The sequence below is a fragment of the Chanos chanos genome, chromosome 8, assembly GCF_902362185.1.
Source record: "Chanos chanos chromosome 8, fChaCha1.1, whole genome shotgun sequence".
NCBI lineage: Eukaryota > Metazoa > Chordata > Actinopteri > Gonorynchiformes > Chanidae > Chanos > Chanos chanos.
This window is the reverse complement of record NC_044502.1, coordinates 36,522,906-36,540,722: the sequence shown is the minus strand read 5'-3', so window position 1 is coordinate 36,540,722 and position 17,817 is coordinate 36,522,906. Positions and strand designations below refer to the sequence as shown.

The following is a 17,817-nucleotide window of genomic DNA, read 5'->3' as shown; positions in this document are numbered from 1 at the left end:
AAAAGTCACACTGACGTTATCGACCGAAATATCGCTTATTATTTCGCTAACCGTTATAGCAGCCTTCCAGAGCGCAAGTTGTTGAGCTATAGAACTGTGGTATGTAAACAACTCTGACGTTGACGTCTATGCGGCTTCGTAATGCTGAATTTTACAGCTCTTTTTTTTCAAAGAATGGTCTCTTTGAGAGTTGGGATGTAATTTAATTTCCTATCTACTTTCTATATTTGTGAACAGGATTCAACTATCTGTGCTGCCCTCGTTAGACAATCATGTCCTACGGGAAGAGCGACAGTTACCGCTCGCAGCCGCGAGATTTCAGCAACCTAATCCAAACATGCAGCTCCAACATTCAGAAAATCACACAGAACAGTGAGTGACTGTCGCTTTAAGCATGTCTTCAAACTAACGGTTGCATACCAATTCCACTCACTGCAAAACCTATCAAGATGAAGTACCTATTATGCTTAAATTCCTCATCTTTAGAATTTATCATAGTCTTTTCTGAGGTAGCAAACAGATGTCTTAGTTTCAGATTATTATACACAAAAGGCAATTGTTTGTTTGTGATAATGACATATTGATAGGATTTTTTTTATTATTAAACTGTAATGCGTGTATCTGTATTTTCCTGTACGCAGCTGGCCAAATTAAAACCATGCTATATCAGCTTGGGCACCGACCAGATACCCCTGAGCTTCAAGACAGGCTGTAAGTCTTTACCGGCTTCTGTAAATATTCAGTACATGACAGAGAGAGATTTGTTCCTGACAGGCTTTGTCTGACATCAGTAACAATTGTGCTATCATTACTTTTGTGCTTAGACAACCTGACCTCCAAGAATTCAAATTGCACTGTGTTAAAATAATTAAATGAAGAATTCCCCGTTTAGATTTTTGTGTATCAGTATTTTTAGATTTTTCATGTAGGGTACTGTGTCCAGTTGGTGATTAATGGAGTTGTGTGATCAGCCATAACTTTAGATGCTTTGTAGTCAGCAGGTACAGCATTACACTAATCAGTTGGCCAAAGAGACAAACAGACACCTAAAGGATCTTGGCTCTCTGCCTCCGCCCCTGTCTCCCTCTGAGCTGGTGAGGATGGATGTTTGATTATTCAGACGATTAAATAGCCCCATGTGTGGATATCTAAATAATGTCTGATCTCTCTTCTCTCAGCGCCAGCAGAAGATTCAGAAAGACCGCTTGATGAATGACTTTTCAGCTGCACTTAACAACTTCCAGGTGGTGCAGCGGCGTGCAGCAGAGAGAGAAAGAGAGTCGGTGGCCAGGGCTAAGGCTGGCTCACGCCTTGTGGTAATACCGATGTGAAAATATACACTTTTCCATTTACATCCATACGAGATGGACATACGCACAGGCCCAAGCTAATGATAGTGTTAAATTGTAGATTTCGTTTTCATATCGTCTGGAAAATCAAATTGGCATACGTGGCCTGCGGCTCTCTTGGTTTAAATCTTATCCCTCAGAGAGAAAGCAGTGTGTCCACTATAATAATGTGATATCGGTCCTTGGCCCTCTTCTATTCTCTATCTACGTGTTCCCTTTGGGCGACATTATTCGTAGTTACAACATTAACTTCCATTGTTAGCACAATGAGCGCTCTGAATTGGTTAACCTTGAGGCGTGTCTTTGTGCTATTAAGGGTTGGATGTCTTCAATTTTCCTGATGCTTAATGCAGGCGAGACTGAAATGCTGGTCATTGGTCCCCCTACGCATAAACATCTTTTTAGTGATCTTACCCTAAATACTGACACCTGCATCATCTCTCAAAACTCTACAGCTAAAAACCTTGGTGTGATTTTTGACTCTAGTCTCTCGCTAGTCACTCATATCAAAAACACAATCAAATCTGCCTTTTATCACCTCCGTAATATAGCTAAAATTAGGCTCTTTCTAAGTACGGCTGATGCAGAAACCATTGTTCACGCATTCGTCACGTCTCACCTCGATTACTGCAATGCTCTGTACTGTGGCCTGCCTGGCTCTATTACCAAAAGTCTTCAGCCGGTCCATAATGCTGCTGCCAGAATCCTGACCAGAGCAAGGAAGTTTGACCACATAACACCTGTCCTGGCTTCCCTTCACTGGCTTCCAATTCATGCAAGGGCAGATTTTAAGGTCCTCTTATAAACATATAAAATTTTACATGGGCTTGCCTCGGCCTACCTGTCTGACTTAATTACACCCTACAACCCCCCTCGCACCCTGTGCTCTTAAGATTCTGGACTATTAACCGTTCTAAGAGCTAAAAAGAGGTCCGCCGGGACCTGAGCCTTTTCCCACTCCTCCCCCTTCCTCTGGAATGGTTTACCTACAGAAATTAGGGAGGCAAACTCCATACTTTTAAAACCACACTAAAGGCTTATCTGTTTTCTCTAACCTATGAATAATATAATGTTGATTTGACTGGTCCAACTGTAACATTGTCCTGTCTTTGCTTTGACAGGGAGATGAAGGCGGTCGAGATGAGCAGCTCGTGTCATTTGAAAAGTATGGGAATGCCCATTTGTTAATTTAACATGTTTTAAATGAACTGGTTTCAGAGATATGAAGCTGGACTAAGGGCTATGTAAAGTGTAAAATCCTGCTTTAATGGACCTTACGGTTATGTTTGATCTGAGTATAGCAATGATGACTGGTGTCAAAGCCAGACACAGACAGAGGAGCAGCCCATCACTGAGAAAGACCTGGAGATCATTAAAGAGAGAGAGACAAACATCCAGCAACTCGAGGTGAGGGACAGAGCTGTCTAACTTCAGTGCATTTATACACTTTGGCATACTCTTAGATCGATGAATGTCTGATATCGTTAGAATAAAATTGACTTGATATATGGCATGTCATATACAAATTTGTTGACGTGTCATACACATTTGTTTAAAATAAATTAGGTTTTTTCATTCTCATAATGGAGAAACACTCCTTTTTTTTCTTGCAAACACTGAGGCTTATCATCTGAAAAATGATCCAAACGGTTTCTCAAAACTGTGTCTGGATTTGTCAGGTGGATTATGACATAAAATTCCATCCAGTTTTCCAGATGAGAGATTATCAACAGCTGTACCTGCATAGTGGAATATCTTTAATCATTAGACAAACCCTACATTGCAGTTGTTTCTGTTTTTATTTCAGGCAGATATAATGGATGTTAACCAAATCTTCAAAGACTTGGCAGTAATGATTCACGACCAGGGTGAAATGATAGGTAGGCATGGATATAAGTAAAATGGACATTGTTATTTTGATTAGTGGAGGGCATGATAGCACATCTTAGCGCATGAGTGCGTGGAGCTTGCTTAGGTGATATTCTGTTTCATAGTACAGAGTTCTCTTCACGACGTAGCATCTCCGTTTCTCTCTCACTTTGTCTTTTTCTTTGAATTGATGAACAGATAGCATAGAAGCTAATGTGGAAAGTGCAGAGTTGCATGTGGAGCGAGGAGCTGAACAGCTACAAAGGGCTGCACATTATCAGGTATAGAATATTATTTGATGATGATATTCCGCTATTTTCATTTCGCTTTCTTCTTGAGTCAATATGATCCATATATGAAATCCTAAAACATACTGTACAAACTGCATTATACTGTAAAAACTGTAAGAATTGTCTCAGTGAGTCTCCTTAGAATATAACCCGACACATTTTTTTTTTGCGTTTTACAAGATAACATGTCTCATTCTTTATAGAGGAAATCCCGCAAGAGGATGTGCATCTTGGCCCTTGTTCTGACCCTGGTGTTGACTGTCTTTGCCATAATTATTTGGCAAGCTATCAAATGAGTCGATTAAAATGTGCATAACAGTGAGGAAAATGGGATTTACTTTAATGACTGTGTGTGTGTGTGTGTGTGTGTGTGTGTGTGTGTGTGCATACTGTCATGACTTTATGGAATGAACATAGCAATTAGATGTGTTCTCCAAAAATGATTTACAAAATGTATGGCTTAAGGACGACAGTTAAAGACAACATAAAGACATAAGGCATAAGAACAACAATTTAAGACAACATTAAACTGCTACAAAAACTGCATGCACAACAGTACAATATCCATGAAGTAGAGGCTCATCACGATAATTATGCAAAAAGTTAGCAAGTCACATGACTTGTGTGTGTCACCGAGAGAAAGAAATCGCGTGTGTGTGCGCGCGTGTGTGTGTGTTGACGGTAGATTTTATCTTCACATTCCATCCATGATCACCTGGCATAAGAGCTTATTTGTAGCTTTAAAAACCCTAAATCACATTTCACCATTAAAAAATGAATAAAATTTGCAGTGCCATACATGTGCACTGCAAATGCTATAAAATTGATATGATTGTGTTTTTAGTTAATATGTAATTATTGATGCAAGACACTTTTTATTCTGTCAAGATTCTAAGAGAACAGATAATGATGACCATTAGACTCTTGAACCTGGTAGCTGTTGTTGCTTAATTTTAGACCACACTCCAATACTTCTAGAATGATCTACTATTACCATGTCACTGTCATTGTCCATGTCACTACCTTCATTTATACTACAGCACACCTATGTTTCTTTTCACTGACTTTCAATGAATTTTGGATGTGTTGGTTTTTCAGTGTGTATTGTATTGTTAAAAACTTCACAATACTTTTCTTTAAAAGATCCTTTAAGTCAAGCAGTGAAAATCCATATCAGTGTGTATCTAGAATGTTATTTAAAATAAAATCAATTTCTTTGAAATATATTGTGGTCATTTGTTGTATATGTCTGGGGTACCTTTGTTTAGGGGGTGGGATGTAAAATAAGCAAGGTTTTAATCTCAGAGATATTAAAACAAGAGAAGCTGTTTTTCAAATGAATTTAAAAACTCTTTCTTTTTTATTTACCCTGTAATTTTTGAGTTTAGCTCATAAGCAGCAGTTTTAACTTTGACCTCAAGGTGGCACTCTATACACAGAAAACATTTAAGCTGATTTTGGAATTCTGCCTGAATGTAAGTGTGAAATAAACATCGAGGGGAAAAAACGTAGTTGTTAAATACTGTACATTATGTCACCTGTGATTTCTGAGGAGAGGCCATTTTCTGAAGTGGCAAGCCCTTCGTACCCTTGATCAGGAGTCCTGGGTGATGAGCATATGTCTTGTCTGTTTGCCTGTGTGCCACTGCGGTTCAGGAGTGATTATTAGGATGGCAATGAGTGGCCCTTATTCACTTTGATTCGTCACACACATAAATACACACACAGTTATATTCAGAGTGCAGACCACCCCCGCTGTCCTTTGAAAGTGTCTGTGACTAAGGCCCTCTACGAATTTGATATGCATGTCTGATTCTGTCTGCATTCATTAGAGTGTGTCTTAATGATGATTGAAGTGGGCTACCCACTTCATTAATTCAAACCAAAGTAAACCAAGGTTATCTTCTCCCGCCACTTAAGGAAATGTTTATGTGATGAGCTAAGTAAGCATGTGGGAATTGAAGAGCCTGTGTTTTTCATGTAGCAGCAAATGAAAACCAGTGATGCCGACAGCGCAGCCGGTTTCACACTGCAATGCTGTTTTAACTGTTAAATTATTTTTTGTTTGTTTATTGGTCTTAGCCTTACATAAATGACCTCTTGAACTTTTCCCCTCAATATAAAAGTCAAGATAGACTTACATTATGTTAGTATAGTTTTATACATGTTGTAGATGTTGCTTCTACTCCTGTGCTTCTCTGGCAGTAACATTTGATATGATCTGTGAGAAATAAGACAGAAACGTGTTTACATTGGTACCACACATGCAGTGGATTCCATGGTCTGTCATTCTGTCTGCGTGTATACTGGAGGCTGATGGGGCTCTTTAATTCATGATGCTTGGACTGAGAGAGTGAGTTTTTCAAGCCATTTAGAGTGGTTTATGTGTGTTCATTTGCATTCTTGCATACGTTCCCTCTGTGTTTAAGTCCGTGTTTATGTGTCTTATGTATTATGCTAATTCATAGCTCCCTGCTAAGGTCATTGCACTTGAGACTCATCTCTACCCCGGAGTGAATGGGGGGTGCTGGTGACAATACATGTTGTCTCTCCTCCAACCTTTTCCTTTCCTTTTTCTAAAAGAAAAAAAAAGAGAAAAAAATGAAAAAATCAGTTCATCTGGAAGAGGAAATGTCTCCTGAGCAAACAGAGAGAAAAGGTCAGATAAAAATCATCCACCCGTTTCATTCTCATTATTTGTGAGGACTGAAAGGAGGAGGGAGTTTGTTTTCCGTATTCCCTTTTGTTAGATGTGGCTGTCTTCTTCTCTTTTTTTTCTCTCCCCCTACAATAACCCTCTCATTTCCCCCTTCCCTATAATATGTGACACAGATAGCCTTGACTCATTCTCTGCCGTGCTGGCCACACTGCAGATCATGATAATGATGATTGTCAGACTTTCTGTGCAGAGACAAGAGAATACAGGAAATGAGACTGGAATGTGTATGTGTGTGTGTGTGTGTGTGTGTGACCCGTTACAGTCATTTTCTAAAATTGAATTGGTGTTTTATTTTTGTTCAACTTACGAGCACCAGTCTCTCTCTATTCTTGCATTTGTATTTATACGGTATTGATGCTGTATGCTGTTTTGTTTGTAGATGCTAACAAGAAGCTAACAAGAAAACTTTCGTTATGTTAATGATGACAATAGCTGTGTTGAAATGTTTGTATTTGTGGCCTGAATATTTCGAAGGTAAGAACACATGTGGAGCCAAACTGTGTGCTGTTTTTGTAAACTATTATACTCTTCCTTTGCTTTGATGGTGTGTGATAAATTGACCTTACCTGTCACCCAAACACAAAGAAAACAGAGATATATGTATGAAGGGAGGGCAGCTCTGGGGTTGTCCTTTATTTTATATCACTGTCACACAACTGTGCCTTGTTAAACCATGTCTCTAAAATGTGAGCTCATAACCCATTCCACCCCCAAGCCCCACCTTGAAATACGACCCTACTCTCATCATTCACGTGTTCATTTCTGTACCTGTGTGTGGGAGTCCTCCTCTCCCTTAACACGCTGCTGTTTGCTTGTCATAGCACGTCTGTGGAAACAGAGAACTCAAGTGTTTTCCTCCTGAAATCAGTCTCGCCTCATTGGTATGCATGCTGCCGGAGACCATCAGTGCTGTGAGGATGGGGGTCAGTCAAATAAGCATGCCCAAATCCCCACCCACTTTGATTCATAATGAAGAAATCATTAAGCTCACCTTGTACATTCCCTACAGTGAAAGCGATTTGAGTAGTACAGCTATGTCTATTAGTTATGTGGTTTTCATTGTTTTGCCAATTTTCCTCAGTTTTACTGTGACTTATAATCAGTGAACTTGCCCTGAAGAGAAATATTTTGTAACTTATATGTGTCCACCTCTTCCTCCTTTCAAGTCACGTTTGCATATGTTTTTAATGAAAATATCAGGGGTGTATTGCTATTAAAGTGGCCATGAAATCAGGTTTGTAATTAACGAGTAACAGTGTAACTGAACCAGGAAGCCATCTACAAAAATATCTGCAGTGTTTTGTAAAATGTACTTTGCATTTTATGAGTGTAGAAGGATCCCTGTGTATTGACAGCTTTCATTTGTTTTTGCTTTTTTCTCCTCTTGCTTGGTCCCTTTCGGACAGCGCCGGCTGTCTCTCAGTCATGCACACCTAAAATGAGATTCATGAGAAAGAAAGTCTACCATCTGCCAGAGAGCAGGAGAAACATCCACACGTACACACATAGCCACAGTGACAAGAACATGTGTGGACACACGTTGTCTCAGGTAATGATATTCATAACCATGCAGACTCAATTAGTGTACTTGTGTTGAAAATGTTCAAGTCTTGAAGCAACATTAACTGTGTCCTCTGTTCACTCTGGTGGAGGTGACTGACTGAATGATATACCAGTACATCTAAAATTAATCTTCAGTGTAAAACATAAAATGTATCCAAGCAGATTCATACATACAATACTCTCTCTATCTCACTTGCTAATACACACACACACATACACGCACACGCACTTGGACATTCAACCTCTCGCAAACACACATTAACTGCCTACTGGGGTCTGGTTCTATATATAGATGTGTTTGGTGTCTGATAGCCCTGTAAAGCTGTAGTGATGGTGTCCAGGACAACCAAACAGAAGCCTTACAATACTGATGGTAAAAAAATGTTTCATATATTTACTTTTGAAAAATCTTTTACAGTTTTAAAAAATGTATGAGTACATTGTGATTCTGTAAGGACTGCAGATGTAAGAACATGCAGCCTGCTGATAAGGTCTCCAAAGAGGGAATGTTACAGACTCTCAGAGATGTAGGTCTTATTTTTTTTGGACCTCCAGAAAGAATATGAATACCTGTCCTCAATCTTTCACACAGGTAGAGTTTTCCCCTAAAACCTAGTGCATTTCAAAGTCACCTTCATCAGCTAGGTAACTCACAAGGGGAAACCTGGAGTTATTTTAGTCCAGAAAGACCACTGCTCTCTGCCAGAGGACAAAGGCACTGATTAATATCTCAGAGAGAAGAGTACTGGCGCTGGGTGGCACACACTCGTGTGCGCGTATGAGTGCGCGCACGCACACACACACATGCCTCATTAGCGCTAACATTTTTTCGCGCACTGAGCTCTCCTGTCGTTTATATTCACCATGACATCTTCCTCCAGAGGAACCAGATGAGCAACTCTTTCAATTTCAGCAGCCTTAAGTCAGGGACGTGTTTGGGCAAAGAGACTGTGCTGAAGCCTGGGGTTGTTCCAGTCGTTTCAAGATCATAATTTCTCAAATCCTTGATCAAATGCTTTGCTAAAACATTCCTTTGTCTGTCGTCTATTCAACACCTTAGACATCATGGTCAGCTGGTCAGACAGTCCTGTTATACTTTTGATGTGGGGGTTTTCCACTCATGGTTCAAGGATGTGCTGTCGGACACCAGGACCTAGCAGACAGCAGAAACACCCCAGATCATATTTTAAGAGAAGACAAAAATGAGACCACGGTAACAGCATTTTCGGTTGGAAGACATGTCATGTAGTTTGCTTCCAATAACTTTGATTATGCCGAAAGTCACCAAAGAAATAAAGTTTTGTAGACAGCATGTGAAATTCATGTTGTAGTTGTCAGTAGTCTCTGCTGAAGTGTGTGTCTGACTCACAGCGCCAAGTAGTCTAAACCTTTTCGACCATGGAGCCACCGAATCATTTTGAGACAACTAACATGACCGGGAATGCACAGCCGCTCGAGCACCCAGTTTGCGCTGAATGGAGGGAAAACCCGGAGGGGTCCGTCTTTCATCTCGCCCATATTTTCCTGGTTTTGGGATATATGGGCGGTAGTGGTTTCTATGGACTTATTTACATGTTTACATTTTTGGCACTTGGTTTCTTTTGCTCGTCAATCTGGGCATGGTCAGACCCCTGTACTACTGATACTTTTTCATGGACTTTTGCGCTTTTCGCGATTTGTGTGGCTCAGATTGTTCATGTTGCCTATCGGCTTCGTAGTGTCACATTTGAAAAGGAATTCCAAGATCTCTATAGCTCTATGTTTCAAAGGCTGGGAGTATCACTTACTCAGTTTGGTAAGATTGTCGCCTGTTGTGAGGGGGATATCCACACCATTGAGAAGGACCATTACTTCGCAATGGAAGGCAAAACCCCCATCGACAAGCTGTCCGTTCTACTGTCCGGCAGGTATTTATGAATAGCAATTTATAGCAGTGGTCCCTGTGTGTTTGTTTATGTGAAGGTGGCTATATTTTATCGTATGTGGTTCACTTCCTTCAACAGGATTCGAGTTACAGTAAACGGAGAGTTTTTGCACTATATATACCCTTTCCAGTTCCTCGATTCGCCCGAGTGGGATTCACTCAGGCCGGCGGAAGAAGGAGTTTTTCAGGTTTGGTATCTTTTGGATATAGGCTACTCTAAAACATGTTTGTCACTTTTTTATTCTTGGTAAATTAATTTAATTAATTTCTTTCATTTGTGATTTCAGGTAACACTGAGAGCAGATAACCGCTGTAAATACATTGCGTGGAGGCGCAAGAAACTGTATCTGCTGTTTGCTAAACACCGCTACATTGCAAAGATCTTTGCACTGGTTGTACGCAATGATATCGCAGACAAGTTGTACTCTCTGAACGACAAAGCTTTCGACAGCCGTGGGTTCCGATATGATCTCCGATTACCAAGCTTCTGTCACGTGCCGGGGCCAGAATTAGAAAAGACAGATGCACCTCGGCGTGTCCAGCGCCAGAACGCTACAACCAAGAAGCATCAAAGTGAACCTGAACACTAAATCGAGGGACGTTTTTTTTCTAAAAAAATTGTTTTCCTACGCCAGTTCATTGAGTTTAAAATGCATTGGATTAATAATTTATTCTTTAAAATGTCATAATTTTGTTTGTTTAACCTTATTTTATATTCTGTAGCCACGATTTCGACTCTCTGTAGGCTACTATCTAACTTAATGTTTAATTTCATTATAACCATTTCTCCAGCTTGCTGCCCTCCCTACCGCTCTCTTTTGCCACTGTACTTTTTTTCTGAAAGTCTTACTGAGTTACGGTCATTTTGTCTTAATACTGGAATAAGCCTTTCACTGAGATAAATCTTCATAGAAATCTTGTAGAAAATGGACTGAGTTGTTATGTAACCCCATTAAACCAATATTCCTGTAACTCCATTAAACCAATATTCCAATTCTATTAAAAAACTTTAACGAAGCCCCCAGATAATACTGGCTTTGATTTGTTTGGACTCTCATGCTTTTGTACGAGTATTCATTATTTGTGGTTCTTTTATTTAAATGCCAGCTTGCTCTCTGTCCCATCTATCATTTGGTTCGGCTTTTAAAACCTTTTCTCCAGCAATGTTAAGTTCATGGTTGGGGTAAGCGTTGTGACTCCTACAAAGAGCAAAGAACTGCATCGAGCTTGGAGAATTTGCAGGTGCTGTATTCCTTTTGTTAAGGTCGCTGACCACGGTGCTGATCCTCACGTGGATCCCAAACAAATATCTGTTAGCGTAATATAGTTTGTATGTCTATTTACGACAACAGAACAATAATAGCCATAAGTGTCAACAATATTAGCGTATCAAAAAGTGCCTGTGTTTATGTTGAGTGCTTTTAAAATAAGTGTTAAAATACGTTGAAAATAAATATATGTGTTCAGATATACAGATCAGGTAAAAACTATGGCTGTCATAGTAGTTGGACTGTAATCACATCCACAGTTCAAACGGGTGAACTGTAAATAATTGTGACCAAAAGCCCGTATTACACGCGTTTAAAAATAAAATTGTAACTATAACATGCTGCTGTCAAAATGTTTCTAATCAAAACAGAATATGGACGTGCCATTTGCTCGTATTCACTTCGTCTACATTTCAGTAAGCTTAACCACTGATACAAATGTAGGAAGTAAGCTCTCTGAATTGCTAAACAGTCCACCAGATAACCTACCTAAGCATGTGGAAGCAATTTTTAATATCCTAGAGATCTTAAATCATATTAAAAGTAGTGTCAATGACGTCGTTACATCTTACAAAAATGCACATTGTTGCGTAGATATGACATTTTTCCAAGGTAAAGAATGCTGACTGAGGAGTATTTTAATAATCAATGCTTTGACAGCATAGCAGTGTGTAGTACAGGGATATTTTAATATTCACACGTTAAATAACTCATACAACCATAACAGTGAATAGAATAAATCAAGAAGTGTGTCAGACAATCCGTCTCAATATGTTATTGAATGTGATCATAAAATGTATTGTTATTGGTCTATACAATACAATATCAATGCTAATATATTCGTACATTTTCTACGCGTGTGTGTGTTGCCTGCCAGCTCTTGTTTATCGGTGGTGAAATGGTTAACCATTTTGCCTGTGACAGGAAGGATAGTCATACATAATTGCAAACTCATGTTAGACGACCACAGCGATCTCTATTTCAGTTTATATCCCTTTAAATCTTTTTCATAATATGAGATGGATAGACTGAGAGAATCGAGCAGGTGATAAAAAGCTATGAATTTTGACTGTAAAATGATACTTTAAAGTCTTCCTGAAAAACTGATAGTTGGGTCTGGCTTTAAAGTCTTCCTGAAAAATTGATAGTTGGGTCTGGCTTCTTGCATCAGGATTCTTACTAATTTAAACAATAATTTGAAAATCTTAAATTTCAAATGTTACTTCACCAAGCAGTTGTCTCCCTCTTGTGGGGTGCATAGTGTCTGCAAGTGCGCAGATGCGAGGCGGCGTTGACGAGTGTCCCTTCTGCTATTGCCCATTTTAGTCAATGCCTGTCAGCTCCCTGGAATGCGCTACTCACACTGTGCAGCACCCCAGCTTGCTCGGACTAACATTTATAGCTCCACTATTCGAGCTCATTGTTTCCTTTTCCTTATTCCGTCTGACGCAGCAAATTATTTGATTTTTGCCCTTTATTGTATTGGTAAGTAGAATATGTGTTTATTTTATTTACTGGACTTCAGCCAATAGGAGTTTAAAAGAGGTTGTTGCTTGGTTGGACTGGAAAATTGGCGTTGTCTGTACGAGGTTAACTTGCTGGTCAGATCACGGATGATCTTTTTTTTTTTCTTTTTTTTTCAAAGGAGATCACATTTATTGGCTGTTGTGCCATCACTGTTATGGGTCACTTTCATTTTTCAAACAAAAAGCACTTCGTGATTGAGCAAGATATCGTGTATTTTGTCATACGACACATGCACATGTTGTCTATAAAATGTAAATGTAAACACGTAGATTTGATATAAGCTGGACTACGGCAGTCAAATTAGCATATTTTTCTCCTTTGGTTATTATGCAAAAATGCAAATGCTCTTATTTAAAAATGTATTGTATAGGCTGCCCTCCACTTTGCGTCAGTTTTTCAAAGTTAATTTCACTGTTTAAATTTACTATTTGTTTCGGCAAATGATTGTATGTTTGCATGCCCACACAACATGACAAACTTTTGTATGCACACACATTATGTCATTCTGTTTACCTGTTTGTAAAGAATAGAATTATAAATATTTGACAATAGTACTCTATGCGAGCAGTGCATGCGACTACATGAAAGTCCTACGTAAGGAACTGGGTGCCAGTGTGTATTTGGTTGTCGGGGTGACCTTATGTTAAAGAGGGATTAGTACCATTTTTCTCGATAAAACGAAACAGTGGCAAGGGACGTCTGATAACATGCTCTCTCCTGACGTTTCTCTTCCCCCATCTTCCTTTCTTCCTCGTTTCTTTTCAGTTTAGCACATTTAGCCTAGAGATGTCCACGTCCACCCCAGACATGTCTACACTGTATTACACCACCATGGCACCAATATTGTCAAGCGTGGCATCGGTTTCTAATGGTTCGGAGTTTGTATCAAACGTCACTTCATGTCAGGAATGGGAAGAAGCCCATCATCTGCTCTTCCACCTCGGCAACCTGAGTATCGCTCTTGGCCTGCTTATTCCCACCACTCTGGGCCTGCATATGATCCTACTCCGACTCATGCTGATGACAGGTGAGCCACCGGTGCCCCCTGCTGACCAATAATGAGACCAGCGTTTGGGATGTTGAACAGTTCATGATTTGTTAATGTGTCCTTTGAACAAACCCAAAGGGGGAGGAGCTCTATGTATTTGCGCTAACATTACTATTGAACAAATCCAAGACATAAAAAACCCCCACCACTGAACATGTAATAAATGCAAGGATATGATTAGCTGGTCACAACATCTGACATCCAGATATCACTGCAACACTTAGTCTGATTCTCCTGAAAACAGTATGTTCATTTGAGTTAGTTGGATTGCACTGTCTAAGGTATACTGAATAATTACATATCTGACGGCACAGTTCAGTTTTTACAATAGAGACTTGATGTATCAAAAGCTATGCCATGCTATACAACCTCTGTCTAATTCATTGCAGGGTGTTGCCTCTTCATTGCCTGGGCTACTTTGTACAGATGCACTCTGGATATCATGATCTGGAACGTGGTCTTCCTCGTGGTCAACTTTATGCACTTTTTCTACTTACTGTACAAACGCAGACCAGTGAGTTATACTTTTGATAAAAACAATTCAAGAATAGATCAAATCTTTTCATAAAGACATGGTTTAATTTAACTAGAGGCTGCCTTGCCGCTGATATGTGATGAATATATTTGCTTTGTGCACTAGCAAATCTTTGCACTTCCAAATTCTGTTTTTAGATACTTTCTTGTGGGTGGGTGGTGTTATTAGGCTTATTTGGTTGCTGTGAGGAGCTTCTTAAAATACATACAGTGAAAGGTTATTTGCTTTGTCCTATAACAGCAAAACAGACTGACACAATGAGACTGCTGCTCTCCTAAGCATAGAACAACTGCTTCTCTCCTCCTGCTCTCACCTTGAGAAACTATTCTGGACTCTCTGTCCTCAAATTTGATGTTTGGAAGCTGTGGAAATATGCCTACCCACTGAAGTGAACAGGAATATAAGTTTTAAGAAAAGTTTATCTGTGCATTCTGGTATGGTCAGTAACATATGATAACACAAAACAAAGAACAATGTCAATTGCCTCGCTGTGAGAACCTGTTTTTTTTTTCATTTTGAACGTATAATTTTTTTTATTGCATTACATAACACAACTTTTCAGCTGAGCTACCCTTGTCTTTTAATAATGCAAGACCCTTTTGATTAAAGGATGTCAGAAAAAAAACCTCTCTGGAGATGAGTCCGCTCTGTATGGAGACTATGAACATGGTTGTATTTCGTTTCAGATTAAGATTGACAGAGAGCTTAAATCGGTGTATAAACGGATGTTTGAGCCGCTTCATGTGCGAGAAGCTCTGTTCCAGAGGCTGACTGGTCAGTTCTGCACCATCCAAACCTTGAAAAAAGGTCAAGTGTACGCAGCTGAGGATAAGACCTCAGTGGACGAGCGACTCAGCATTCTTCTCAAAGGGAAGTACGTACCTCACAGGAAACGTAACCCTCGCTTTCACTTTCTATGGATTTTTGAAACAACAGAAGCTCTGATTCATGGTTGTTGTAGTGTGAAGTCATCATATTTCCATTTGTTTGGCTCAGCTGATCAAATTTATGTGTTTTTTAACAGAATGAGAGTATCTTATCGTGGCCACTTCCTCCACAATATCTACACCAATGCCTTCATCGACTCACCAGAGTTTAGATCCACTCAGATGAACAGGGGAGAGAAATTCCAGGTGAACCCTCAAAAGGAAATGATTGATGACAAGTGAATGTAATGTGTTGACATACAGCTTCAAAATGCTAAATTTATATAGCAATGTTAAGCTTGGTATATGATATGGAATTGTATATTGACAGGTCACAATCACTGCTGAGGAGAACTGCAAGTTCCTGTGCTGGTCTAGAGAGAGACTGACGTATTTCCTGGAGTCTGACTCTTTCCTGAATGAAGTGTTCAGGTACCTCATTGGAAAAGACATCACCAACAAACTGTACTCACTCAACGACCCCACTCTCAGTGACAAGGTGAGTTTAATGATTCCATGATTCCAGTACTTGCTGACAGATTCTGTTGGGATGAATGAAATGCTACACCTTAAAAACCTCACATACCATAAATGAAGTGAATGAAGGTGGGCTATATGCATGATATATGATGATGATGATGATGATGATAAATATGATGACGACCATTATGACGACGACGACAGCGACCATGATGCTGATTATTACGATGAATTCTCAGGCTGTGAAGAAGATGGACCGTCAGCCAAGCCTTTGCTCCCAGCTCTCCATGATGCAGATGAGAAACAGCATGGCCAGTACTAGTGACACGGATGACGTGTTAAACCAGATTTTGCGAGGAGGTCCCGGAGGCTCTTCGCTCCGTAAGTCTCGCTGCCATCCCGACCATCTGGCCAAACTCACTTATCATTACCGTAATGCCAGATTTAACCTCATGGGTCTCAGTGTGTCCTACAGGGATTAACAGGTACAGGGTCTATAGGCTTATGTTCCTGCCTAAAACAGACACATCTGATTCAGCTCAGAAAAAGCACATTGAGCTCCTTTATATTTAGGACAGTTAAAATTTGGGCTTGAATAAAGTCTTAAAATTGTGCTGCTCTTCAGATGGTAGGTTGCTAATCTTTGGTGTTGTGTTTTTAGCATTCCCATGTTTATATCCGTGGAAAACTTACCCAAACCAAAACATTTATCTCGGTTCACTTCTGCCCCCTTCATCACCTTGCTTTTTCTTTCCATCTCACTCACCATTTCTCCACCTGTACTACTGAACATAGGTAAAAACAATGAGCAGGATACAGACCAATGATATGTGACTCCAAGCCTCCCTAATCGTTTAGCCATTCAGGTTATCTCACTCCCTCCATTCCCAACCAGTGAATTCCGATCCAATGAAGCGTGGCATTACTAAATCTTCGAGAAGTACTCATATCCTTGTGTTCAAAACTCTTAAAATGTTTTGTAAGTGTTTCGCTGACATCATTTCCTCCTGTTCCCCTCTAGCTATGACTTCAGATCGGGCCTTACCTTGAAGGGGGTGTAAGATGGTTTATTTTCTCTCACCCCCCCCCCCCCCCCCCCCCCCCCCCCACACACCCCATCCCCCAACCCCCCATCTCCTCCTTTGAACCTGGTTTATATTTACATCTGTAACTCAAATCCTGAATAATACATCCTAAAGAGTCAACCCTGTAAACCCTAACTCTCCCCCCTGTAGTTGGCCTGATTTTAGATGAGTGACCTCTGGTAACCTGACCTGTGTTGGATTTCACCATTAACTCTGTAAAAAGGCTAGAGTTTAAAAAGAACATGAAGATAAATGTCCACCAGTGTCATAATCTCATTTCCATGTAACTCTGGCGTGAACGTCCTTTCAAACCGAGCTTTTCAACATCTTAATCACAATCTCAAACCTCGATCTCTTCAAACACAACTGAGATCACATATGGTTCACAGCTTTACAGTAGTGAACTGTCTGCTAAAATCCAAATTTTTCAGGTATTTTCACAGACCTGTGATATTACAGTAGATCAAACCACATATCTTTGACACAGAATAATACTGTTAATCCGTTATAAATATCTTAGAAGTGCTGTAATGCTCTGCAAAATTATCCACATTGATCTAACTGTATCAGAGGTATGTGGAAAAGTCTGAAATCATCTGAAAAAGCAGCTAATTTCAAATATAATGGTATGACTTCAGTTACACACAGTAGCACGTTGTCTAAGAGATACTTTCTTGTTTTCAGAAAAATCCCCCTTGACCAAGCCATCCGCGACTATGAAGCCAATTGAAGAAGGATTGGAAGATGACGTTTTTGTGTCTGACTCCGCCGTAAACGAAAAGCATGCCCCTAAGACAACCCCAGAGGAAGTGTAGTGAGAGAATGACATCACATGGACGTTAACTGTTTTATACACATTTGCAGTGTTGATCTTTATAAACAGTTGGTACAATACACTCTTAGTTATGGATTTTGGAACCCTTAGATTATGGTAGTGGTACTGATTTTTACCTGCACTTGAGGTTATATTTTCCTTAGGAAAATGTGAAAATGTGGTAATTTTGGATAAAATTAACCATTAAAAAAACACTGCAATAGCTTTATTTCAGGAAAACATGATCACATCTCATTTGGTCTTTTCTAAATATTGTTTAGTTGAACTACAGTTTCTGGCTTTGGTTTAATGGTTAAACAAAAAAATTGGATCAAATTGAAAACATTTCCATACATTCGGTCTGTTTATGGACAGTGACGCAAACCTTTTATCACATATTACAACGAATTTGCCTTCTAA

General features: G+C 39.7%; 3 protein-coding genes across 3 annotated transcripts; all 3 read left to right on the top strand.

Annotated features, from left to right (window-relative positions):
* The first annotated feature begins 272 nt into the window (after window positions 1-272).
* On the top strand, window positions 273-3,804 carry stx12l (syntaxin 12, like). Its single transcript, XM_030782680.1, has 9 exons — window positions 273-372; window positions 642-711; window positions 995-1,094; window positions 1,179-1,316; window positions 2,471-2,514; window positions 2,651-2,756; window positions 3,157-3,229; window positions 3,417-3,499; window positions 3,712-3,804. Exons 1-9 carry the CDS (start codon window positions 273-275, stop codon window positions 3,802-3,804), a joined length of 807 nt encoding a protein of 268 aa, XP_030638540.1.
* Window positions 3,805-9,188: 5,384 nt separating this feature from the next.
* Window positions 9,189-10,304, top strand: popdc3 (popeye domain cAMP effector 3). Its single transcript, XM_030783157.1, has 3 exons — window positions 9,189-9,697; window positions 9,794-9,902; window positions 10,002-10,304. The coding sequence occupies exons 1-3, from the start codon at window positions 9,189-9,191 to the stop codon at window positions 10,302-10,304; spliced, it is 921 nt and encodes a 306-aa protein (XP_030639017.1).
* Window positions 10,305-13,295: 2,991 nt separating this feature from the next.
* On the top strand, window positions 13,296-17,398 carry popdc1 (popeye domain cAMP effector 1). Its single transcript, XM_030783155.1, has 7 exons — window positions 13,296-13,536; window positions 13,947-14,071; window positions 14,779-14,966; window positions 15,117-15,225; window positions 15,350-15,517; window positions 15,738-15,879; window positions 17,268-17,398. Exons 1-7 carry the CDS (start codon window positions 13,296-13,298, stop codon window positions 17,396-17,398), a joined length of 1,104 nt encoding a protein of 367 aa, XP_030639015.1.
* Window positions 17,399-17,817: the final 419 nt, after the last annotated feature.

Coding starts and splice junctions, on each gene's coding strand:
- popdc1 (XM_030783155.1), top strand. CDS start 13,296: ATGTCCACGTCCACCCCAGACATGTCTACACTGTATTACACCACCATG. Junction 13,537..13,946: donor CCGACTCATGCTGATGACAG/GTGAGCCACCGG, acceptor AATTCATTGCAG/GGTGTTGCCTCTTCATTGCC. Junction 14,967..15,116: donor AGCATTCTTCTCAAAGGGAA/GTACGTACCTCA, acceptor GTTTTTTAACAG/AATGAGAGTATCTTATCGTG.
- stx12l (XM_030782680.1), top strand. CDS start 273: ATGTCCTACGGGAAGAGCGACAGTTACCGCTCGCAGCCGCGAGATTTC. Junction 373..641: donor TCAGAAAATCACACAGAACA/GTGAGTGACTGT, acceptor TCCTGTACGCAG/CTGGCCAAATTAAAACCATG. Junction 712..994: donor CCTGAGCTTCAAGACAGGCT/GTAAGTCTTTAC, acceptor GATGCTTTGTAG/TCAGCAGGTACAGCATTACA.
- popdc3 (XM_030783157.1), top strand. CDS start 9,189: ATGGAGCCACCGAATCATTTTGAGACAACTAACATGACCGGGAATGCA. Junction 9,698..9,793: donor TCCGTTCTACTGTCCGGCAG/GTATTTATGAAT, acceptor TTCCTTCAACAG/GATTCGAGTTACAGTAAACG. Junction 9,903..10,001: donor CGGAAGAAGGAGTTTTTCAG/GTTTGGTATCTT, acceptor TTGTGATTTCAG/GTAACACTGAGAGCAGATAA.